We start from the raw sequence: 26,354 nt of genomic DNA, 5'->3' as shown, positions 1-26,354 counted from the left end.
CTTCATTCATAAAGTCTATAAATACACTAATGTGTTGGACACCAAGTCTAAAATCTATTCATTGCTACCTGCAGGCTTCAACCTTTGACGCCACATTTTGGTAAAGTACCAACAACTAAGAAGGTGTGAATATTTTCTGTTGCAGCTGGTGGGTTTTTTTGGGCTGACAGCAGAGATTAGCTTCTTGGAAACCAGAGGGTGGAAGTTCAGCTAAAATATGGCCTCAGCTTGATTTTACCGAGTGTTAAAGCTTATTCTACAGAGCGGATTGCAGCTACTGCTATTCCAGATTACATTTGATGAAAAAAAAAAAAAACAACCTCCTAATATCCATTTCCAGTGGTTTTGGCAGCTTGATGAGCTACAAATTGGCTTTTTGCACCCTGAATTAAAAGCTAATTCTCTTCTCCTGGGTTGGTAGCCATATATATTCACAAAAAAATGTGTTTCTCTTTAAATGGAGCTCATTACAGAGCAAAAAATTTAAATTCAGGCTGCAGAAAATCACCTGCCAGTGAAGAACACTGCTCCGTTCACCCTCTAGTGGCTGAAAACACCAACTGAAAGGTACAAAATAAACTGATCCAACCACAAAGCCGTCATTTCCACTCCTTAAGTCTCACATTTCAGCTATTGTACTGTAGATACAGAGCAGTTTCATGACTCCCTCAATCCAGTTTCGGTAAGAGCAGCGTGCAATCAGCCTTCAGCCTATTTCTGGAAGTGAAGCGACTATTTTAAGACTCTCCAGCGTATTAAAAAAAAACATTACAGTAGTTCAAACTGTGCTAGAAGTTCAGAGGACCGCCAAAGACTGCAAATAAAAATTAGCTTTGATATTATTCTGGCTCCATCTAAAAATAAAAATAGAATAACAGGGGAACAATTTCAAAAATCACCTTTTATTCTGTCTGTCAGTAGTCAGTGGCTGAATGCTTCATGATTCCAAGTTAATGGTTCTGTCAGTCTTTTAGGACGTAAGAGTGAAATGACATCTTTAAATCAAAACAACGATATTAAGGCAGTCGATGACATGAAGACAAAAACAGGTTTACAGTGAAAAGACGAAGTAGAAGACAAAAAACAAGTAGAACTGACAACCTGATGAGGCAAGCTCAAGGGCAGAAAAAAGCATGGAGGGGAATGATGCTGCCATGTAACCTTTACTGGAATAATTATTAACTCTTCCTTCATCAGTTAGAGGTCCATCACTTCAAACAGCCATTTACAACAACACAACCCTGAGAAAAACCTTCCCAACCACATGGTCCACTCAGTCACTTTTCTTCAGCTTCTCACAATAAAAGCAGACATCTACACTACAGTTCAAAACTTTGGGGTCACTTAGAAATGTCCTTTTTTAAAGAAAAGCAGTTTTTTCAATGAAGATAACATTAAATGAATCAGGAATCCAGTGTAGACATTGTTAATGTGGTAAATGACTATTCTAGCTGGAAACAGCTGATTTTTAATGGAATATCTCCATAGAGGTACAGAGGAACATTTCCAGCAACCATCACTCCTGTGTTCTAATGCTACATTGTGTTAGCTAATGGTGTTTTGGGTGATCCCAAACTTTCTAACGGTAGTGTACATAATGTTCTTGAACTTCTAAAGGTTTATTACAGCTTGTGTCCTGTTTTTTTTAAGTGCTTTTGGGTTTCTAAGGAGGATTTTATGGACACTTGCATTTAGTGGTCCAGTGCTTTATCTGTGCAAAGAGGAAAAAAATAAAAAGAATTACCCCAAAGAGGAAATTAATCACCATCCTTGAGGTCTACCAATCATGTGTGTTTCTTTCCACCGTTTCCATCCAAAACAGTGACAAACCAACGGTAGAATCCATAACGTCACCACAACTGACCAAAGACCCAAGCTACAATAAACTGGAAGACTCACTTGAATTGGTTCAGCTGCATCTCTAAGAAAGCAGTGCCATCTCTGACATACTGAACAGCAAAGGTAAGAGTTAAGGATTAAATATTGGATGAAAAAGTGAACTTTTTACCAATCCCATCTTTGAATCAAGCATTGTTTTCCATTGCGTATACCAACTAAACACTCACATTTATATTTAGCTTTATCGTCAACAGCAGCAGTCTCAAAAACGAGAACAACCGTGGCTGTAAATCAGTTCTCCGTAAATGCTGTAAGTGCGTCAAGTGTGGGAAATGATTGGACAATTCTTGGACGGTACTCTGACAACCACTACATGATTTGTTTTTTACCGTTATGCTACTGTAGCTGAGAATGAGTAAGATTAAACGCGTTTAGTTTTCAGACATCTGGCGGATCATGTAGTTGAGGATTCCTCCGTTGTGGAAATACGTCAGCTCCACGTCGGTGTCGAACCTCATCCGGACTTGAAATGTTTTCCCCGTGTCGAGCTGCGAGGGCAGGAAGACATGATCACATTCAGAACTCATGTCAACACCGCAAGCCTCCTGTTGCGTCGTTAACGTACCTTCACGTCGACGACCATTCTGGGCGTGAGCTGCTCGGGGATGGGGATGGTGTAGCGTTCTCTGCCGGTCAGCCCCAGACTGTCAGCCGTCTGTCCTGGTAGATACTCCAGAGGAATCACCCCCATGCCGACCAGGTTGCTGCGGTGGATGCGCTCGTAGCTCTCTGCTATAACTGCCTTAATACCCTACACAACACAGAACAAAATACTTAAACCCTCAAGTCTAGAGTTTAAATATGATCCACTTCTAAGCCTTTCACTACCATCAGTCTTCAGTCAATGGAGTTTGCTTACTTCACGAGCAACTTCTCCCATGACCGGTGATGAAGAAAATAGCACATCTTTTGCTACAGATACCTTCTAGTGTCACTCCATTCTATTTCCAACAGTTATCCACAATTATTTCATCTTTTGTTATTTGTTGTATTACCCTCTCTTACTGATTAACAACCAATTAACCACGATTCACCCTTATATTTACATACGGCCCCCTCCCTACCCTCTGACCATCCCTATAAAATGTGGACTTGGTCAGCCCACCGTATGCCGGAATACCAATAAACACCCCACTACAGCAAACTTCAAGGGACGAAGAGTGAAATTTCTTCAACACCAGCAATCCATACAAAAGGTGAAATCATGACAATTAACCAAACTAACCGCAGATGAAGAACATTAGACCAATCTGAAAGATGAGGAAAAAGTTAAACCTTGAGTAATAGACAGTTCGTTGACAGTCAAGCTTCACAAATGCACAGCAAAATGAGCAAAGACCGGTAGAGAAACAGCAAAAAGAGCATATTTCAGCTGCCAAAAATGATGTTGAGGAAAAACAGGTACTTTGTTGGCAGTGTTTTGCAATCGTCACCATTATACGACAACATGTATGTATGTATCATCAAAGCAAAGTTGGGTGTGAATGCAATCCAAAGATGCCTTTACCAGAGGAAGGTTAAGCAGAGAGAAATCACTGATCTGACAACTTTTAACCTGCAAAAGTTCTAATACAAATTAACACCTTTACCAAAGACTGCTTTAAAAACAAAGTCGTGTCACTTGACAAACAGTCCGGAACAACAGTCTTGCCCTTCTTTGTTCTAAAGCTGCCATGCCAGAGGGGTCCATCCCATAATATCATCCTGACTTCACCGTGTTTCTCTTATGGTCAAGTACAACGTGGGACAGACCAAAACCAGCAAATGAAAGAGGCCTGTAGAGTCATTTCCTGTCTACTCAGCAAGACTAAGGGACATCAGTTGCTTAACCACCTCAGAATGTCTTGAAACTCCAACAGTTTCATAATTTTTCACCCAATAGAAATTTTCCATCAGTCATTTACGAGTTGGAAATTGTAAGAAGATGGTACTTTCAGATGTCCATATCTCTTGAAGTATACACCAATGAGCCACAACATTAAAACCACTGACAGTTGCAGTGAATAACATTGATCATGTTGTTACTATGTAGAGTTCTGCTGGATAACCTTGGATTTTGGCATCCGTGTTGATGATTTAGACACCCAAATAAACATAGTCCCAGATCAAGCACACTCCCTCATGCAAATATCAGTCCTAAAATGTCACTAGCCTTACCTGGAGGAAAACCACCACAATTGCAAAAACAAACAATCAGGAACATCTTGGGGAACATGACATCACCCAAGATGTTGATTTGACCTCCAAATTTCCTAGACCAAGCATCAACAGGATGCAGTGGAGCAGTGGAACAAGTTTGGTTTCCAGAGATCCCACTGCACAACCCAGAGCACCCAAAGAAACCATTGCCAACATCCTGATGCCAGACCCCATAGGACACCCTGACAGGTCCTCTGGTCCATGCCCAATGGTTCAGAGCATTTTTGACAACATAAAGGGGGCCTGCGCAGTGTTATGCAGGTAGTTTTAATGTTGTGGCTAATTGGTGTATGTCTTGGAGTCTTCAGAAGTTCAGGAGATGTTCAGAAGTTTCTGGTGAGTGGAGAGAATGCAGCAAATTCTGGCAAATCTTATGTAAGAGTTCCCAACTTGTCATTATGAAAATGAGACAAAGGTAACAGAAAAGCTACTTCCATGCCCTCTGACTGTTGCAGAGCATTTTGATAACTTTTGATCACCCATGCTTGCCAAATTTGAGCTCTGTCGGAGTCACCCTGTTGGAGTTTATAGTTTTTGAAATTGCGCAAAAATTGGTTGAAAATTGTCCAAAATATGACAATTCAAAATGGCTGATTTCCTGTTGGGTTTTGGGCATGGTTGTCAATTACATTTTTGTGCATCTTGATGAGTTCCATATGTGTATCAAATTTCATAACTCTAGGTGACACGTACCGCCAAATTTGAGTTTCAAAAAACAGGAAAAAAATTCACAATTGGTTTCAATAGGGTCTTGGCACCATTCGCTGCTCGGACCCTAATAAGTGGAGCTCACCAGTAGAAAAGGGCCCTTTGCTGCCCAGTCTCTGGAGCTCCCTGAACCGTACTCCTTCCCTGCCAGAACCAGCAGTGGGACACCGGACTGTTGGTACCTTTCTGCAGCATCAAACACATCCAGCTGGAAGAAGAAAAAAAACAAATGTTAATCCAAAAGTAGCAGGACTTGATCATGAAGAACCAACACTGAGGTGTCTGCTGGAGGCATAAACAAACCTCCTCATACACTTGACATAACAGATCTGTGTCAGATGATAGAATCTTAGTTGTGTCATTTTCTTTACTGCTTTGAAGGCAGATCAGTGTGATTAACGCTGAGTCATAGAGTGATGATGCAAACTGAAGGCATGCCATCAGTTAGCATCAGCCCTCTAGACTGTTCTTGTGTTTAAAAAGTAAAGAAACGAGCTTCGGTCACAACATTGGTAGAGCTTGTTATATGTATTTTGGATCATGTCATGCTGCATTCTGATGGGTTGTTTGTACATGTGAGTCAGTTACAGTTGGCCAGTCTATGGCATAAGTTCAGGATCAATTTAAGGTAATTAGTCTTTAAATTAGAGGAACTACAGCCTATAATTGGTTCTTTAACCGAGCAAAAACTGCCTGATGTGATAATTAAGCCGCATTTAGCAGTTTAATTCATGATAGTACTGACTGGATCAGCTGAATTATAAATTATCCAGCAAAAACGTCAAACTAAGTGTGGTATACCAAGAGAAGAACATTTTGTTTCTAACAGCGGCAGAAATGTGTCGTAGTCTGACCGTTTCTCCAGTTGGCAGGTGAAGAGTTTGTGGTGCCTGCTTGTTGAGGAACTTGTTGAAGAGGCGGATGTTGGCGAACGTTCCTCTGGCCATGACGGCGTCGTTGCCTCGACGAGAGCCGTATGAGTTGTAGTCTCGAGGGGTCAAACTGTCAAACCACAAAGACAGACGATGAAGCTAATTCCACTTAGATTCAAACTGTTTTTGGTGTTTCAATCTAAAGATCATCCATGTATCAGTTTCAACAACTGCAAACCAACCCCAACCCTTTGATTTGACTTTATAAAGACAGATTACCTAAAGATGGACCCAGAAAGATGAGTTAGATGCAGACTGCTGCTACAGTAGGAAGCACTGAGTCACTTACCCTCTGCTGGTCAGGTAGCGAGCTGCAGAGCTGTTCCTCGCAATGTTTCCTGCAGGAGAGATGTGGTCCGTGGTCACCGAGTCTCCCAAATTCAGCAGCACGTAGGCGTCATTTATCGACTTGGGAGGCTGCAGCTCCATGGTCTGAATGAAGGCAGGATGATACAGACACAATCAAAGGTTGCACAATAACACAAACAATTTGTATAAATGTTTTAGGGGCTGAAATATCTGCAGAAATAGTAGAAGTACCAGCAGTAACACAGCTTGAAATAATGGTAGTTTGGGGACGAAATTTTGCTAAAACTGAAACATATACACATGGTCTTCAAAGCACTTTATCAGGAACATCTATACATGTGCTAATTTAAGCAGTCTTCCAGTCAGTGTGGAGGTAAACTAAATGGAAAGTAGAGACATGAGCTACCTACATAACTACTCTCTTTAAAAGTTCACTACTGGAAGTGTAGCAAGCTCAGCTACAGCAACATGAATAAGGTGGTTTACTTGGGGGCTTTTTTATATCCATTTAATTAACCCAACTTCACACCAAGTCAGTGCTATCTTAGCAATCAATAAAACTGAGCAGGAAACTGGCAGGCAGACCAAAAAACAAACTGCTCCAAATCGAGTTTGGCGATAACAGTGACAAAACAAAAACACTCGTTTCTTTTACCTGTGTCAGAGTTTCTGTATCTTGACTGATAAAACGTCGACAGGATTGCTACCTAAAGTCACCATCATATGCATACGATACAGAATCTAGGGGGCGCTACTCTGTCAGAGGGACTCCTGACAAGGCTCAGTGTGTGCCGTCGTTTGCAAATCATTCTGATTGTGTACAAAAAAAGCACAGCAGCGCCTTCACCTGCTGAGGAAGCCGAGGACTTTTAATGTCAGCAGAGGCATTTTAACCCTGGTTTACACCTCACTCATTGAATCCATCCTCACATTCAACATTTCATCCTGGTGCAGCTCCCTCTCCACTAAACACTCCTGTATTGTTAATCAGGCCAGCAAAGTCATTAGTTCACCACAAACTCATGTCTCAGAATTGTAGAACCGCTCTGATCAGGAAAGCCACCCTAGTCACAGAGGACCCCTCTCATCCCTCCATCACCCCTTCCAGTTACTTCCATCAGGCAGATGTTATAAAGTCCCACTGGCCCACAAAAACATCCATAAAAAATCCTTTATTCCCACTGCAATAACCACCCTGAACAAAATGAAATAAGACACTGAACACCACATATATATTTTTATCGGCTGCTGTTTCTTTTTAACTTTTTTTTAGATGTCTGTACTTTGTGAGCTCGTGTCTTAAGCATGTTTTTATATGTTGTATGTTTACTGTTGGAGCCTTGTTAAAGGAGAATTTCTGTCACCGTTTTGAACACAATAAAATCTATCGGCTGTCGTCAGTCTATCACCCGCCTATCGCCCGCCTTCCACATGGTCTCTTTTAGTCAAAAGTACAGGCTACTTTTGGTTGGGCACTGATGTCTTGGCAAACTATGGACCCCTTAATATTACCAATACTAGTTTGGAACCTTCTACCAATCTGAGGTTAGTGGCTGAATGTCAGCATCCCTCGATGGTCAGTTTAACATCTATGATAAACGCACCATGTCAAAACAAGCATAAATGCTCTCAAAATGGCTAAATGAACAGCAACACGAGACCAGCAGACTTCAAAACTCTCCCTCCTCTGCAGATCTGAATCCAGTAACACCTCTAGGATGTGTTAGAACAGGAGATTGGCAGCATCAATGTGCAGCTGTCAAATCTGCAGAAACAGTGTGAAGAATGATTCTAACATTTAGTGGAATCCCTGAGACCGAGCAAAGAGGTCCAGTCCAGGATTATAGTATTAAATGGGTGTTTATGTTTAATACAAATTAAAATACAAAACTTCTTGAACAATTCCCATGTCCATAAAAGATGAAGACAGAATACCAGACCTTCTAAAAAGTGTCAGTCAAAGGCTATAATACAACTAATCTAAGATTCATAGATAAAACAGCCCAACTGATTACACAGTAATTCTCAGAAACCACACTGCATTAGAAATGACTGATCTGCTTCTGCTGCACATCAAAACCCATTTTCCTACAAAGTAAAGTGCCTCAGTCTGTATTCAGTTGAGTTCTAAAACACAGCTTTTATTCAAACAACTCTCCAGTAAGATCGGGTTAATTTTTCATTTGAAAAAAAAAAAAACAAACAAAAAAAAAAAAACAGTGAAGTGAAGTAGTCAATGTTCATGTATTTCAGATAAATGGATCTTTACACCAAAAACAGACAAAACAAACTTGAACATAGACATTTTATTTTCTTTTTAGCTGGGCAAATGCTAAAGATGATTTTTTAGTGGAAAAGTAAATTTCATCCTCAAGTTTCAAGTTGTCTGTTGATTTGAGAATTAAATGTCAAACGATTATTTGGAGTTTTCATGAACCACTTGGATGCAACTTCCACATTTCCAAACATGAAAATTGGACTTGAAAATATGAAACAAACGACAGATTTCATGTTAATATCAGCAGCCCTGGATTTTTACAAGTATCTGTGGTAGTAATCCTGACAGTTCTATAAGTTCTGGAAGTGTAGTTTTACGTCCACTTACCAAACCGTCAAAGAAAGGCGGTGACTTTATGTAGGTGGACTGGGGGTCCCAGGTGTAGAGCTTGTCAGACGGAGCAACCAGAGAGTTCCAGCGTTCGTTCACTTTCTGCAGCAACAAACCAAAGTAAGACCCCGAGAGATAGGACTGCTGTGCATCAAACTATTGAATGTGCTTTTTCGTTACCTCGATCTTCTCATAGACTTCTTTAAACATGGACGGAATGACAAACGTTCTCTCCACAGCCTGGATCTCCTCCCTGGTGGGCCAGATGTCCCTCAGGAAGATCTGTCTGCCTTCTGCGTTGGTGGCTACGATGAAACGGAGGAAAGAGGACAACATTTAAACAGTTTAAAAACTACCTTTCTGTTGAAAGCCTGAACAACATCACGGCTTATCTGATGACGACACACGACCAAAAAAATGAGTCAAGACAGTTTTGAGTCTAAATACTGAAACACTGACATTTAGATTGCATCTATATGAATCAGTCTGAAGTTCATCAGGCTAACGGGGGAGGAAAACTTTCTGAATGTCAACTTGGTGCAGATTGAATTTTCTAAACCCAGACACTTCAGTTCAATAGTATTCACTAAGAGAAAGAATCCTTTAGATTTTTGCCCTTAAATCTGTGATTAAAATGACAAAAAAAATGTTAAAATGGTTTCTTGTCAAACTGAATGTCACCAAATAACTGCAGCTATGAAGCTACATTAGCCTTTAGAAGGCTGTTGTGCTTAAAGAGGTAATATTCAGAAAAATTCTGTGAAAAGCCTGAGGTGTTTAACCAGTCAGTGACATGGAAACTTGCTTTAGAAATATCTAAAGAACCTATTGTAACCACTGTGCTTACTGGCAAAGAAGAAAAAGATTCCTATTGTTCATGTCTGGACCTCTGAACGCGAGCTACACCAAGTCAGCTGAGAGCTGTTCAAAACAAAAAAGCATTCAAAACATGCCATGTCTCAGTAAGAGATTCAGGTGTACCAAGTTATTAAAACTAAAGGTGAGGCGGCTAAAGAGGTCTGGCAGTCTGACTTCTTTCTTTCCATTACTGTGCAGCTGGACCAGATAACATCCCAGTGGAAATGGACGAGGCCCTTGAGGATTTTGGAACGGAGAAATTCACAGCTCTTCTAAATATGATGTACAACAGCAGTAATCTTCCAAAAGACCTTGTGAAGTCGGTGTTCATCCCACTCCCAAAGAAACCAGGAACAACAGAATGTGGGCAGTTCAGCACAATCAGCTTCATGAGCCACTTCACAAAATTATTATTAAAAATCATAATGCTCAGAATAAGAAACAAAATTAAACCAGAGATCAGGGAAGACAAACACAGATTTGTAGAGGGCAAAGGAACATCAAACATAGTATACATTTTAAGAATTATTATGGAAAGGTCAATATTAGTGCAACAAGACTCAACACACCAAAGCTTTCAACACAGTAAAACATCAAGCAATACTCCACATACTAAAAGGACATAAACATGGATGGAAAGGATTTACAAATGATAGAAAATCTCTATTGGCAACAAAGTGCAGCAGTGAGATTAAACAGTGAAACTGGTGAAGAACAAGCAATGAAACCAGGACTCAGACAGGGATGTGTCACCTGACATGTTCTCCTCTACAGTGAAAACATCATGAGGACAATACAAGGCTTACCATGAGTAACCATCAGAGGTTATAACATAAATATCACATGTTATGCAGATGACAGTGCTGATAGCAAACAGTGAAGACAACTTTCAAACCATAGTATCTATAATTAATACGGAGAACCAAACACTTGGTCTGTCTTTAAATAAAAAGAAAACAGAAGCAAAGAAAAATGTCATCCCAACCTGTAACATAGAATTAGACCAAGAAATACTGAAGCTGATTCATGGATGACATCAGATGTACAGCAGCAATGGCAAGAACAGCATTTATGAAAATGAAACGTATACTGACAAAGAATAAAGCAATTAGCATCCGTATGAGGACTCTCAGCTGCTACATCCTACCAGTTCTGATGCAAATGTTGGAACATAAATAATAAAATGCAAACAAAATCACTGCAGCAGAGATATGGTTTTACATGCTATGAATATCTTATACAGACAGAATGACCAATGAAGAGGTTTTAAAAACACTAAAATTATACGCTACTGAACAAAATTAGGAAATGCCAAGCAACATTTTTTGGACACATCCTAAGGAAAGAGACCCTGGAATAAATCATCACAACTGGAAAAATTAATGAGGACAGGACGAGGCAGACAGAATGAAAATGATAGACAGACTTACATCATGGAGACACACGGAACGATCAACAGTCACAATTCAGAAAGCAAAAGATCGGATAAGATGGAGGGAAATGATCGCCTACACTGAATGGCATGGCACTTTATTGGTACTGTTTAATAAGAGGAAAGACTGCATTTCATTGCATCATGGGGACTCAGCTAGCAACAGGCCACCATGACAAACAGTTCTGTGGTGGTTAATGAATTCTGGCCAGAGTTCAAGCAATAAAGATACCCTGGAGTTAACTAGACTAGCGCTCTTTTAATCGAGTGGCTCATACAACAAACCAATTCTGTGGCAATGTCTGTGGAGCCTGATCAGCATATGAAATAAGTCCGTTGTACTTAATTTCTTTCAACTGTTAGTAGCCGATTATTGGAGAAGAAACCTGTTAAAATGTGCATCCTTAGACCCAATCAACACTAGAAAATACCAACAGATATCATACAGTTCTCTTTAGAAACCCTAAAAGCTACATGAAACATTTTCATATATGCAACAGCACCTGAACAAAACCGCAACACAACATCTGATGAGAAAAAATGGTGAAGTTCCACCTAAAGCTATTGAAAATATGTACATTTACAACAACCTTCTTGCTCAAAAATTGGTTTTCAGTGTAACATTGAGACAGACTTTTCAATTAAACCTTATTATACTGCTGCCATGATCCTACAGTTTTATTCCATGTGATAAACCCTTCTACTGTAGGCGTAGTCACTCACCAATGGGCTCGTTCTCAAAGTCGATCCTCATGGTGCCGGCGATAGCGTAGGCGATGACCAGCGGTGGAGAGGCCAGGTAGTTGGCTCTGGTGTTGGGGTGAACTCGCCCTTCAAAGTTTCTGTTCCCGGACAGGACGCCAGCAGCAACCAAGTCCCCCTGAAGCACAAATCAACGTTAACACCTCTGATTATAGAAGTACGACTGTAAAAATAATAAGAACTTAACTACTACTGATGTGAAATAAGAAGGAAGCCGCATGCAAAAACAAATGAAACAAGGAAAAGACAACTTTAGCGTCACATTCCTGTCAGCAGTGTGAATAAAAGATGAACTGAAAAAAGAAAAGAGCGATAAAGGAGCCAGAGAGGTGGAATGAAACGGCAGAGAGGTGGAACAGCGTCTAGTAGAAGCCACTGGTACCTGGGTTATGGCCTCCACCACCGGCTCTGGGAGCGGCCCACTGTTTCCTATACACGTCATGCAACCATACCCAACAACCTCAAAGCTAACGGGAGAGAAAACGGTCGTTTACAAGGTGGAAAATCAGTTTGTGCTGCAGTGCGATTTCTTTAACCCTCGTGTCGTCCTGCGGGTCAAAACTGACCCAGCTTAAAGTTTGAAAATGTGGAAGGAAAAAAAAAATTTTCACAGTGAAAACTCTGATGTCCACATTTTCAACATTTTTGGGAAATCTTTGAACATTTTTTGGTGGAAAAGAAGAAATATTAAAAATGTTTCTGAAGAACATTCACATAAAAATCTACCAAAAACCAGCAAATTTCACTGGATTTTGATTGATTTTTATGTGAATGTTCTTAAAGAAAATAGAAGTTTTACTGATATATGGACTCACTTTAGACATTTTTAGGATTTTTTTGGAAGATTTTTACTCATTTTTTGAAAATATTTATAAGAATTTTCGTGCCAAATTTTGGGGGATTTTTTAAATAAAACTTTTAAGGGAAACTTAAGGAATTATTGGAATTTTCTTCCTGAAAGTTTGCAAATTTTCAGAAATTTGAGGATTTTCTTGCAGAATTTTTGGATTTTTTTTCCAGACAAGGAAACAATGTTTTTTGGTGCCCGTAAATGAGGACAACAGGAGGGTTAAAGTAAAATGCAAAATTATCTCCGTGCAATAGCCTCTGATATTAAGACAATATATACAAAGAAACTACAGAGACTAGCTGGTAGACGTTGAGACACAGAATTAACATTTATGAGGCAGAGAATCACTAGAAGCTGCATCAGACTTTAAAATGGACTAAAGCTTGAACCACATTCAAAATAAAGAGTTGTTTTGTGGTTGAATATGGACTTTTTGCAACATCCGTAACTTACGTTTAACCCTATTGAGCCCAGGGTAGCACTACCTTTGCATATTCATTTTTGATTGGTGACTGATTTAAAGCCAGATAAGATAGATCCATCATTCTTTTTGCATATAAAATCTGTGGCGTTAAAATAATGTTTCACACAGTCACCAGGTCTCAGAGCACCTTTTTTGTTGCAGTAATGGGTTTGTAGTAATACACAATAAAAGCGCACATAAAAATCTTTATAAATGAGACCACAGGATATTGTGCAACTTTTACAAATTTGAGGAATACAGCTATGCAATTTCTGCAATTTGCAACATATACATAAAAAACAATTTGAATTTTTTTGGTTTATTGCACTTTAAAGCAATTTATTGTAGTAGTTAAGACATAAGTCAATACATGTTGTTAAAACTTGGGCTACAAGGGTTATATTGATGTAAAGCAAGTAAAAATACTTTTAAAAATGGCACCACAGTATGTAAAAATGTAAGAATATGTCCTGGTGGAGTTGCACAATGATTAAACATGATCAGTGCTAAACAATTAATATACATTAAAAGTGCAATACCAAAGGCAACCCTGCAGGTGTCGCCATACAGCTTCAAAATAGTGCAGTATGGCCTCTTCATGGTGATTCAGTGGGTTAAAAACAAATGCTTTTCCCTCCAGTCACTACTCTGTCAGCTGTCTTTGGCAAATTTAGATCATGTTGCAAAACACTGAACACAACTGGAATAAGGGAATTGCAAGATTTTTGTATCAGTGTAGTTAAATGCCTTCATTAGTCAGGAATCTAATGGACTAAAAAAAGTCAGAAAACTCACCCAACAGTGTATTATGTAAAAGCACAGAATATTCTAGGAGTTATGAAACTTAGACGACTGATTTCCTCTGATCTGAACACACACCTGACTGAAAACAACCAGAGGAACTCACCCGAGCTGAGAGAGGTAGTCCATAACGCCGCTCTCCTTCAGGTAGTAGGTGACCACTCCACTGCCGGGCGACAGACTCGTCTTTATGTACGGCTTCACGCTCAAACCACACTCTATGGCTTTTTTAGCAAGAAGTCCTGCAATAAGAAAGTTCATCATTAGCGTCAAATCAACTCAGACACAACATCCCATTAAAACACTCACCCGCTCCGAGCATGACGGACGGGTTGCTGGTGTTGGTGCAGCTGGTGATGGCAGCGATGACCACCGAGCCGTGGCTCAGCGAGTATTGTTGTCCGTTGAACTGGAAGGGGACGGTAGCGGTGTGAAGATCAGGGGCCACCTGGAAACCCTTGAATCCTTGCTGAGAGAACCACAAAAAGAAGAGTACATTATCTTCTATCATGTAAAGTAGAGCTACGAGAAGATCTACAACTGACTGCGACTCATAATAAAAGCTCAAAATTAACCATTTCCAAAGCTAAAGCCAACACAATAACACATAAATATGAGCATCTGGTATACAGAACCCTAAAAAAAGCAGGGAAATTAGTATAGTTTGGCTTTAGAGGAGGAAATCACATGATAAAGCTGAACAAAAATGTTTAACCCTCCTGTTGTCCTCATTTACAGCCACTAAAAAAACATTGTTTTCCTTGTCTGAAAAAAAAAAATCCCAAAATTCAGCAAAAAAAATCTTACAATTTATAAAAACTTGCAAAATCTTCAAGAAGAAAATTCCAAAAATTCTTTAAAAGTTTCCCTTAAATTTTTATTTTTAAAAAAAAAAAACAAAAAAAAAAACAAATTTGGCAAGAAATTAAAAATGTAAAAAATAAAAATTTTAAATATTTTCAAAAAATGAATGAAAAGCTTCCAAAAAGATTCCTAAAAATATATAAATTAATAGATATATATATAGAGAGAGATATAGATACATGTAGAGATACAGAGATATAGATAGAGAGATATAGATATATAGATGGAGATAGAGATAGATAATTATAATAAATACATATTAAAAAATGTAATTTCTTTGTTCTTTGATTTTTTTTCTAAATGTTCTTACAGGAACTTTTTAATATTTCTTTCTGCACCTAAAAAAATGTTCAAAAATTTCCCAAAAATGTTCAAAACATCAGAAGTTTCACTGTGAATTTTTATTTTTCTTTTCCACATTTTCAAACTTTAAAACTGGTCAATTTGACCTGCAGGACGACACGAGGGACAAATAAGCTCCAGAAACGTTTGATACATCATCCTACTAACAAGTATTCAGAAACTTTGTGCTGTCGTGACGTCATAAGCAATTAGCAGTACATTCATGACATTTTGTGCCTTATTTCATTATGTGAGGAGAACTAAACCACACTAAATCGCCATGATGACATGATCAAATACGAGAACAGTTTTCAGCAGTTTTTTTTGGATGTATTTTCCAAATTATTCGCTTCATTGTGGATGTATTCTAAAACAGAGGTCCTACTGGAACCTACCTTTGCTCCCAGGCAGGTTTCAAAGTCGCTTTTCATGGAGGAAACAGCGATTCTGTCCTGAGGTCTTTTGGGGCCGCTGCAGCAGGGAACCACCGAGCTGAGATCCAACTCCACCACCTGACAGGAGAGGAGGCTCCGTTTACGTCTTTACTTTACTTTTCTCTGCTTGTACAGACTCATTAAGGCAAAAACTGGTGATTTCTAGTGTGACGAACCTCAAAGGGAAGCAGAGACTGACCTGAGTGAAATCTGGATCCTGGGAAACATTATTATAGTCTCTGAACATCCCCACTGCCTTCAGGTACTTTGTAATGTAGGTCAGCTTTTCTGGTTCTCGACCTGAATCCAGACACACAAAAAGAGAAAACAGAAATGTTTAGATGGATAGAAAAGCTGTTGCCATCTAGTGAGAGTCGAAAAAAATCTCACGTCCGTATAGAAACACCAAAACTAAACGTGTCTGTTCAACTTCTATTGAGTCTGTTTAATCTTTTTGCTTGGAACGGTTCGGTCAGACCTTCACTAAACAGGTACAGAGGATGTTTTTATCAATCCTTAATAATGATCCTATAAGGTAGGGGTGTCCAACATGCGGCCCGTGGGCCAAAAGCGGTCCTCCAGAGGGTCCAATCCGGCCCTCAAAGTGGAAAAATTCCAGAGAACTTGTCTAATTGTCTGTCTCATTTTGTTTCGTGTTGCTTGTCCCCTTTTTTGTCATTTTGTTTCTCGTTTGTCATTTTGTGTCTCTTTTGTAATATTTTGTCTTGTTTGTTTTCTCGTCCGACTTGTCATTTGTCTCATGTTTCTATCATTTTGTTTCTCATTCTGTTTGTGTCATTTTTCCATTTTTTTTGTTGCTATGTAATTTGTCTAATTTCGTCTCATTTTTGGTCGTTTTTTTTCTATCTTTTGTCGCTTTGTGTCTTTGTAATTTTTTGTCTCTGTTGTTGTTTTGTCCGACTTGTCGTTTTGATCATAAAGTAAAACCCTCTATAATTGAGTTCCAGATGACTAAATGTTGTGTTCCTTTGTAGAAACACTGATCGGAAGTTGTAATGTGGAAATGATAAACTGAGGCTGAACGATGGTGAAATTTAATTTATTTTTCTTAAGAAATTTCAGGTTGTTCTGAATGTTTTGTAAAAAGATAATTCATTAAATGTTGACATTTTCAGAATGCATTTTTTACACTAAAACAAAAAGGAAAAATGGAGAGTTGTGGTAATTTATAGGTTATTATGCTGTGATTTTACTGGTCACTGGAGATCAAACTGGGCTGAATGTGGAACCTGAACTAAGATGAGTTTGACTCCCCGATCTAAGGGTGAATTGGACGGAGGTTATTAGTCTCAATGTTCAGGACAAAGCGTAATAAACAGCTTGTTCCTGTCCTGAGCTCAATAAGTAGTAGTGACATTTGCACTTTTGTTTCTCTTATTTCTTAGCTGTATTTATTATTGTGACTTTTAAAGGTTATGTTTTCATCCCAGAGGTTGCTTCTATTTCCCTAACGTTTTTTGTATTGTGTTATCTTTCTATCTATCCTTGCTGTTATGTTGGTAAATGACGGAACACGGAGCACTTTCTGTCTTTCGAGCAAATACATCCCTTTCAGGTTTAAGGTCTGTTTTGTAACCGAATGCCAAACGCAATCATTTTTCTGCAAAGCAAAATTACTGGTGGGTATAAATAAAGTACACTGAGACCATATTTCCAGCGATTGTGCCATTACAGAGAATAAAAGCAACATAGATCCAAAAAAGTTACTAAAATGGTAGAAAAACAAACATTGTGTGTACTGTTAGTGCTAAAAGAAAAGTCATGTCATCTCCACCTCATGATAAAAGGAAAGCAGGATTTCCACACTCCACAGCCGGACACTCACCTGTCTGCTCCAGGTACTGAACGCTGACGTCATCGACGGGGAAGAAAGCTGCCGTGGCTCCGTACTCTGGACACATGTTGGCGATGGTGGCTCTGTCAGCGATGGACAGCTGAGCCACACCCGGGCCGAAAAACTCCACAAACTTCCCCACAACGCCCACCTGACGAAGGTGCTGAGGACACAAGGAGAGAGGAAGTGATGTCAGTCATGTTGAATAAGAATAGAGAACAATGTGTTTTAAAAGCTGCAGCAGATTACTGAAAACACACAAAAAAGCACACGTCAAAGTAAAAGATTCTCGTAGCTGGACGACCCAAGAAAATGCATTTAGTTGCAATCTCAAGGTAGAATCGGTGCCTACATGTATAAACTAGGTCAGTTGATCTCTATAATGGCCTCTGCATAGTGATTAGCATTGTGTCGCTGTGTAAACTTTACAAAATAAAAGGAAATACAAACAAAAGTGCTCAAAGAGCGTAGTCCTCCTCCAAGGCCGCTCAGTCGGATCATTTCTGATGGCTGAAATCTTGAGAAAAAATTTGTGGCAGAAATCGCGGCACCATTTAATACAGATGTACCCACAAACAAAATGACCTTGCTCTGAGCACAGGCGTGTGTTATACATGTGGACGTTATGTACGGATACTGAATCACGTGACCTAAATAGGTAGCGGGCAGCAGGAATTGATGGGACTCAGAAACATCCCCACAATTTAATCAATTGTTCCTTGGATCATTTCCGATGGATAAGTTCTTAGTGGCGGATTTGTAGTAGGATCATAATCATCATGTAGTGTTCACTTGCACTCAAAATTACTTAACATCTAAAACAACTAAAGAATATCAAAAATAACCTAAAACACATCCTAAATGACTAAAATGTGTCCCAAATGATTTGAAACTTGTCCAACATGACTGAAGATTGTCCAAAATAACCGGAATTGTGTCAAAAATCACCCAAAAATGGTCAATATGGCTCAAATAATGTCCAAAATAACTTGAAAAATGTCCTAAAAAACTAAAATTGTAAAATGACTTGAAAATTTTCCAAAATGACTCAAAGATGTCAAATTGATTCAATAAATTATTCAGAATTGATCTAAAATTATTTTAAACTTGCTCAAAATCCTTTTTTACTGTTTAATCTGTCCAACATGATTTAAACATCTAGGATGGCTCAGAAGGGTTCCAAGAATGCCGAAAAATAATAACACGTCCAAGATGACTCAAATGTGACCTCAAGAAATAGGTGTTCTCTAAATGTTATCAAAAATGACCGGACATATGTGCAAAATGACTACAAAAGACTTACACTTGTCCAGAACTTGCTCAAAAAAAAATCCCCCTTAACTGTTCATAATCTGTCCAAAAGGAGTTAATGTCAAGGATGGCTGAGAAGGGTTAAAAAAAAAAAAAGAAAACTAAAAATGGGTCCAAAATGACTTTAAAATGTCTTCAAACTATTAAAAATTTCTTTCAGTAGGAATTACTCACAGTTTTATAAACAATCATGGTCCTCAGTGGTGGATTTGTAGCAGAATCACAATCATGTAGTGTTCACTTGTTGTCATAGTTACAGTGACACCGTGCCGCTATCTCGCAATGATACAGAAATCTTCAACAAATCCGTGGATCCAGACTATAAGCTGCATCACTGCCAAAATCTAATCACTTGGTCCTTGAGTCATTTCTGACTTTCCCTGAAAATTTCATTCAGATCTGTTAATCTGTTTTTGAGTAATGTTGCTGACAGACAGACAGACAGACGTGCGCCGATTGTCACATAACTCCACCGTTCTTTGGCGGAGTTTTAAAAAAAAAAAAAAAAAGGTCCATGCAATATATCTAAAGTTCAATGGTACTCACCTAGAATAGTAATCATTTAATCAGGAGAAAGAGTAAGTAACTGGAGCATCATGCTGGTTGGGGTTACCTTGGTAACCGTGAGAACGATGTCAGTGGAGGTGATGAACTTGTCTGGGGTCCCGGACAGCTTGTATCCCACCACCTCAGGCAGCACCATGCTGATCGGCTGACCCAGCATCACAGCCTCCGCTTCGATCCCACCCACACCTAGAAGTCGGAGGACAACAGATTCTGGTCACGGTCGCACGGATAAAAGTTCAAAGAAACTCAGGTCAGTTTGAACTGTTAGTTCGGGTCACGGTGTGAAAGCTGCCAATCAGCGCCTTCAGCAAACACACTGCAAAAACTCCAAATCTTACCAAGTCTATTGGTCTTATTTTCAGTCAAAATGTCTCACCACACTTGATTTAAGATAAATTCACTGAACAAGAGACATTTCAGCAGATGGAGGGACTTGTTTTAAGACAATGCATCTTAAATATCCTATTAAGTCAAACAATCTTGAAATGATCTTGTTTTGAGTTGAATTTTACAAGAAAACTCAAAATAAGTTTAACCCGCATGTCGTCCTGTGGGTCAAAATTGACCCGTTTTAAAGTTTGAAAATGTGGGGGGAAAAAAAATATATTTTCACAGTGAAACTTCTGATGTCCACATTTTCAACATTTGGGAAATTTCTGAACATTTTTTGGTGGAAAAAAGAAATGTTAAAAATGTTTAAGAACATTCACAAAAAAAAAATCAACCAAAATCCAGCAAATTTGTTGGATTTTGGTTGATTTTTATGTGAATGTTCTTAAAGAAAACATGAGAAGTTTTACTGAAAATATTTGAAGTTATACTGATATTTTTAGGATTTTTTTTGGACGATTTTTACTCATTTTTTGAAAATATTTACAATAATTTTCTTGCCAAATTTGGGGGATTTTTTTTAAAATAAAACTTATAAGGGAAACTTTTTTCTTCCTGAAGGTTTTACAAATTTTAAGAAATTTGGAGAATTTCTTGCAAATATTTGGGATTTTTTTCAGACAAGGAAACAATATTTTTTGGTGCCTGTAAATAAAGACAGCAGGAGGGTTAATACATCTCAAATTAGGAGGTTACATGAAAGCAAAAATATATTTTTGAGTGAAAAACTGCTTTTTTTTAAGCATGTCTGGCTTATTTTCAGACACCTAAGCTTGACAATCCTGGTAAAATAGAGCTTAAAATAAGTTTTTCCAGCTAAGTATAAGATCTGAATATTCTAAATATCATATCTTATTTCAAGAAATTTTACCAAGCCGTTTTTCACTTCTTCTATTGGCAGATTTTTTTTCACTTATTTCAACGTAAAAGCTCCTTGAGATAAATTTTTTTCTTCTTGTTGTGAGAGAGGCATTTTTTCCAGTGCAGACCCTGAGAGTTTCAGAGCTGGTTTTGGAGCAGAAACGATTGGAGGCCAAATACATCAAAAAACTCGTCCTAAATAACTCCTGCAGAGTGCACACGACCGTCTCACCCCAGCCCAGGACACCCAGCCCGTTGATCATGGTGGTGTGGGAGTCGGTTCCCACCAGACTGTCGGGGTAGAAGAACCCGTCGTGGTCAAACACCACCCGGGCCAAGTACTCCAGGTTGACCTGGTGAACGATTCCTGAACCAGGAGGAATGATTCGCATGTTCTTGAAAGCCTTCGAGCCCCACTGGGAAGAGCAGAGAACGTATTTATACAGATTAGAAGAAACCCAACAGGATTAAAACCCAGCAGATGCACAATTTCATACCTTTAAGAACTGAAATCTTTCTTTGTTGCGGTCAAACTCCAAGTCCTGGTTTTTCTGAAGGCTGTCAGACCTAAAAGGAAAAAAAAAAAAAAAAAAACACAAGCAAGTAAGCGATTAGACAGTTGTTATTGCCGTCCGTTGCCAAGCGTTTATTAGAGTATTAACCCTCCTGTTGTCCTCATTTACGGGTGCCAAAAAATATTGTTTCCATGTCCCCAAAAAAAAAAAAAATCCAAAAATTCAGCAAAAAAATTCCCCAAATATCAGAAAGTTTGCAAAACCTTCAGGAAGAAAATTCCAATAATCCCTTAAAAGTTTTATTTTTAAAAAATCCCCCAAATTTGGCAAAGAAAATATTTTCAAACATTGAGTAAAAATCTTCCAAAAAAACCCCCCTAAAAATATCTAAAGTGATTCCATATATATATCAGTAAAATTTCTAATATTTTCTTTAAGAACATTCACATAAAAATCTACCAAAATCCAGCAAAATTCGCTGGATTTTGGTTGACTTTTCTGTGAACGTTCTTAAGAAACATTTTTTTTTTTTAACATTTCTTTTTTTTTTCACCAAAAAATGTTCAAAGATTTCCCAAAAATGTTGAAAATGTGGACATCAGAAGTTTCACTGTGAAATATATTATTTTCCACATTTTCAAACTTTAAAACGGGTCAATTTTCACCTGGTGGCACAATCAGGTACTACAGCTAATCTATAACACTTAAGGTGAGTATTACTTAGAAAAACAGCATCAGATCTGCAGGTAATAAATGTTAAATGACTTGAATAAGACTGGGGACCAAAAACAAACTAGATCTGAACATCCCTAGTTAAATAAGCTGGTCTTACTTCCTGTTAAAGTCCACTTGGATGGAGTGATCGATGACCAGGTCAGCCGGGCAAACTGGATTAATCTTTTCTGGGTCGGCACCCAGTTTGGTTACAGCATCACGCATGGCAGCAAAGTCCACCACGGCAGGAACGCCACTGGAGAGAAAGACGACACAGGACAGGTCAAAGCACTGCCCTCAGCAACCTTCAGACTCATTTAGTTACTAGTCGATTAATGACACTGCATACAAGAGTGAAAATTAGATTCTGAAATAAAACCCAACAATACAACAGTCCATCTCTAAATACTTTTTCGACTCTCCTTCCCCATCTATAGCATTCAGTTAGGAGCCTAGTGTGAGTGTTTAGGTTTAGTTTTAACACGGATTTAGGTTTATTTCAAGATAAACCAACTTCTATCAAGACACAGTGTAATTATACTGTACTAGTACTGAGCAATCTCTACTTAAATTAGTAATGTCTGTCCTGTTTTTAAACCTTGATCTAATAGAAATTTTAAAAAATGAAAATAGTTATTTGCTTATATTTCATATTTTTCGCTTATTGGGCAATGTCAAGTTTGATTTCAAGTACTTTGACCTGAAAAAAAAAAATCTGCATTTTCAGCTTATTTTAATCTTTTTGGATGCTTACCTGGGACCTTATTTGTAGATTTAAAAATCTTATTTCAAGCTTTCTTAACCCTCCTGTTGTCCTCATTTGTGTGCAACAAAAAAAACTGTTTCCTTGTCTGAAAAAAATTCAAAACTTATGCAAAAAAATTTCCCAAATCTCTGAAAATTTGCAAAACCTTCAGGAAGAAAATTCCAATAATTTAAGTTTCCCTTAAAAGTTTATTTTTAAAAATCCCCCAAATTTGGCAAGAAATTTCTTGTAAATATTTTTTAAAAAAAGAGTAAAAATCTTCAAAAAAAATGAAAACCGATAAAATTATGCCTGGAAGTTGCCGGCATTTACAGGACTCAGAGAGATGGAAGGAGAATGTTAACCGTTTGAGACAACTACAAAAAACTTTTTTTTAAAATGAAGTAGATTTGGCATTTTCCATAACTTAGGCTGAAGTTTTCTGATTTTGCACAGACAGTGTTTACACTTGGAAAGCCTTGTTACATTTGAGAATTCGGCATGATGTGTTAATTCCACGACAGGAGATATGTGATGGTACCTAAAATTAGTTAAATAGCCCACATATTTCGGTTGATATCGGAAATCGAGAGTTGGACAATATCGGCCAATATCAGACATCCCTAAATAAAAGGAGCGGTGCAGACGTACGTGAAGTCTTGCAGGATGACCCGGGCCGGTCTGAACGGGACCTCCACAGTCTGGGTCTGGGTCTGCTTCCAGTTCATGATGCTTTCCACGTCCGAGCGCTTCACCAGAAACTCGTCGCAGTTCCTGACGGCCGACTCCAGGAGGATCCGGATGGAGAAGGGCAGGTGGTCTGAGGAGCAGGAGGACGGTTAAACTCTTCAGGATAAAACACAGTAACACACTGCAAAAACTCTAAATCTTACCAAGTCTATTGGTCTTATATTTAGTCAAAATGTTTTCAACATTTTTGGGAAATCATTGAAAATTTTTGGTGGAAAAAAGGAAATGTTAAAAATGTTTAAGGATTTTTCTTAGGTTTTTTTTGGAAGATTTTTACTCTTTTTGAAAAAGTTTACAAGAATCTTCTTCCCAAATTTGGGGGATCTTTTAAAAAAAATAAAACTTCAGGGAAACCTTTAAGGAATTATTGGAACTTTCTTCCTGAAGGTTTTGCAAATTTTCAGAAATTTGGGGAATTTCTTTGCTGAATTTTTTTGATTTTTTCAGACAAGAAAATATTTTTTGGGGCCCGTAAATGTAAACAGGAGGGTTAATACATCTCCAATTACGAGGTTACATGAAAGCAAAAACCTTTGAGTGAAAAACTACTATTTTTTAGTATATCTGGCTTATTTTAAGACACCTAAGCTTGACAATCCTGGTAAAGTATAGCTTAAAATAAGTTTCCCCAGCTAATTTTAAGATCTCAAGATTCTAAATATCATATTTCAAGAAATCTTACCAAGACATTTTTCACTTGTTCTATTGGCAGATTTTTCCACTTATTTCAAGGTAAAAGTTCCTTGAAATAAGCATTGTTGTCTTGTTTTGAGAGGGGCATTTTTTCCAGTGCACTGACAAGAGACCAGATCTGCCGTTACCATATCTGGGATCTCCGAGCTTGGAGAGGTTGAAGAACTGCCGCGTTTGATCGCTGGGGTCCAGAGCCTCAACTAGATGTTGGAAAGGGTTTTGCACGGTCGCAGTCATCCTCCTCTATGTGTCAGTCCAAATCTAGAGTAAAAAAAAAAAAAAAAAAAGCACAATAACACCAGAGCAAGGATAGCCACTGCACATGTAGACCAAATGAATGCAAATCAGAGTCTCCTCCAGAGTGTAAACAGCGTTAATTACAAGGCTTAGTGTTTCCACAGCGTTTAAAAGGATTAGCTGAGGTTGTAGTGCTGCATAACGGAGCCGAGGGTCAGCGAACTCTCGGATAACATTTTACAAACCTTGCATAACTTAGACGCCTCTTAAGCAATCTGACTAAACTCTAAACTGAAAAAAGTCCAGCTCAATGTGTGACAAATTGTCCCTTGTTGCAATTTACCTGCTTATAAACTGAATTTGGAGAAATCAGGTTCGGCCACGTGTGATTTTCCCTTGAGAAAAAGGCGTAATCTGTGTGAAAGGTGAGCTGATAAAAAGCACATCCTGAATGTCCACATACTTGGCAGGTAGGCAGTGCAAAGTTAAATTATAGCACTGACATAACATCCTTGTAACACAATATCACAGCGCAACATCACAAAAATTATCATTTGGAAAACATACGAATAAACACTAGTACTGGGTGTCAAACTCCTATAGTTTTGCTCACATGGGCCTTAAATGTATGCAAAACAATTCCAATTAAGGCTGGAAACACCCCATTATGAGTTAGGCTTCAGTTCAAAATCCAATCCAAGCACATTATGGAGAACTACCACATGATTTAGCATCAAAAGTGTCACTGTCACACAAGAAAACGGCGTGAATTTGTAAAAATATTAACATTTTAAATCTTGGGACAGACATGCTGTAGAACATCCTCAACTGCAGTCAAGTTGCTGTGTGGATTTAAAATTGATTAATGGTTCAAACCAGCATCAAATCCCAAAAGTTGACACCGACTGTCAGTTCAGATTTCTAGTTTTGTTTGTCTATTATCCGACCAGACGGTTAATCAGTTGCAATTTGCATGTTTTTCTCCATTTTAACGCTCAAACTATGATTAAATTCTAGTACAGCTGCCGTTTCATAGATTTTTAGCGTTAATGTATCTAAAATTATAACTGATATCGGTACAAAACGACAACCAAGAGTCATAGTAATGCCTTTATTCAAAAGAAAGCATCCATTACAGGTGGTTTTAAAGCTGTTTGCTTCATGTTTAACGTGGCTAACCTGTTAGCATTAGCTTCTTGGTCAAAGTTCAACATTTAAGCACGGGTTGTACGGAAACACAGAAGGTAAAGAAGGAGCCTCATATCATTTACAAGCCATTTAAAGTCATATTAAATCAAATTCGCATGAGCTGAATGAAGTAGAACACAGGTAGAAGTGTTTACAGTGATAGCCAGAGTTAGCTAACTTAGCTTAAATTTCGTACCAGCACACCGGAAGTTCTGCTTTGTTAGCCCCGTTAGGTTAAGAAATATATAGTTAATAATACAGCTGAGTGCATCCCGTCAGATGTGAATTACTTACATGTGCAGCAGAGGAGACACAGCACAGAACAGCCGAGATACCGACAGTCAGCAGCTAATCTCACAGCGACCACTTCCTCCGCTCCACCTCCGTGTTCCGCCTTCATTTCAGAATAAAAGCATCTCGTGTTAAGGTAAACTGCTGTAAATGAGAAACATTTAAATCAGGGGTGTCAAACTCATTTTAGTTCAGGGGCCACATTCAGCCCAATTTGAGGTCAAGCGGTCCGGACCCGTAAAATCAGAGCATAAAAACCTATCAATAACCACAACAACTGGATTTTCTTTGTTTTAGTGCAAAAATGTACATTCTGTAAATGTTCACATTTAAGGAATTCTCTTTTTACAAAATATTATGAACAACCTGAAATTTCTGAGGAAAAATAGGTTCAATTTCAACAAAAACAGGGATCTGGGACTGAACTATATAGTATTTTACTTTATGATCAAAGCGACAAGTCAGACAAAAAACAAAAACACCACAAAATATTACAAAAATGAGTCGCAAAATGACAAAACCAGAAGACAAAATAAAACAAGACAGAAAAAGGATTAAAAATTAGACAAAAGTTACAAAGTGACAAAAAAATGGACAAACGACAGAAAGAAATTACACAAATGAGATGACAAAGGCGAGAAACAAAATGACAAAAACAGAAGAGACAAAACAACAAATGACACACAAAATGACAAAAGACAAAATGGAAACACAAAATGACCAGAACATTATTATTATTAGAATCATAATGCTCAGAATAAGAAAAATTAAACCAG

At 38.3% G+C, this 26,354-nt stretch overlaps 1 protein-coding gene across 2 annotated transcripts; it reads right to left on the bottom strand.

Moving 5' to 3' along the window:
* Window positions 1–881: 881 nt before the first annotated feature.
* On the bottom strand, window positions 882–25,698 carry aco1 (aconitase 1, soluble). Of its 2 annotated transcripts, none has more exons than XM_023289215.3 (21): window positions 25,582–25,698; window positions 23,991–24,123; window positions 23,071–23,239; window positions 21,793–21,930; window positions 20,943–21,012; window positions 20,678–20,861; window positions 19,241–19,380; window positions 17,308–17,479; window positions 15,661–15,761; window positions 15,423–15,539; window positions 14,131–14,290; window positions 13,928–14,063; window positions 12,090–12,174; window positions 11,669–11,825; window positions 8,836–8,960; window positions 8,653–8,757; window positions 6,028–6,170; window positions 5,661–5,808; window positions 4,892–5,014; window positions 2,465–2,650; window positions 882–2,387 (listed from the first exon to the last, which is right to left on the bottom strand). In XM_023289215.3, exons 2-21 carry the CDS (start codon window positions 24,097–24,099, stop codon window positions 2,271–2,273), a joined length of 2,685 nt encoding a protein of 894 aa, XP_023144983.1. In that variant the 5' UTR covers window positions 24,100–24,123; window positions 25,582–25,698; the 3' UTR covers window positions 882–2,270. The 2 variants fall into 2 exon arrangements, with proteins under 2 accessions (XP_023144983.1, XP_023144988.1); XM_023289220.3 differs by lacking the exon at window positions 25,582–25,698 and adding an exon at window positions 24,443–24,461.
* Window positions 25,699–26,354: the final 656 nt, after the last annotated feature.

Source organism: Amphiprion ocellaris, chromosome 23, assembly GCF_022539595.1.
Source record: "Amphiprion ocellaris isolate individual 3 ecotype Okinawa chromosome 23, ASM2253959v1, whole genome shotgun sequence".
NCBI lineage: Eukaryota > Metazoa > Chordata > Actinopteri > Pomacentridae > Amphiprion > Amphiprion ocellaris.
Note: the sequence above shows the minus strand (reverse complement) of the source record. Positions and strands in the feature narration are given on the sequence as shown.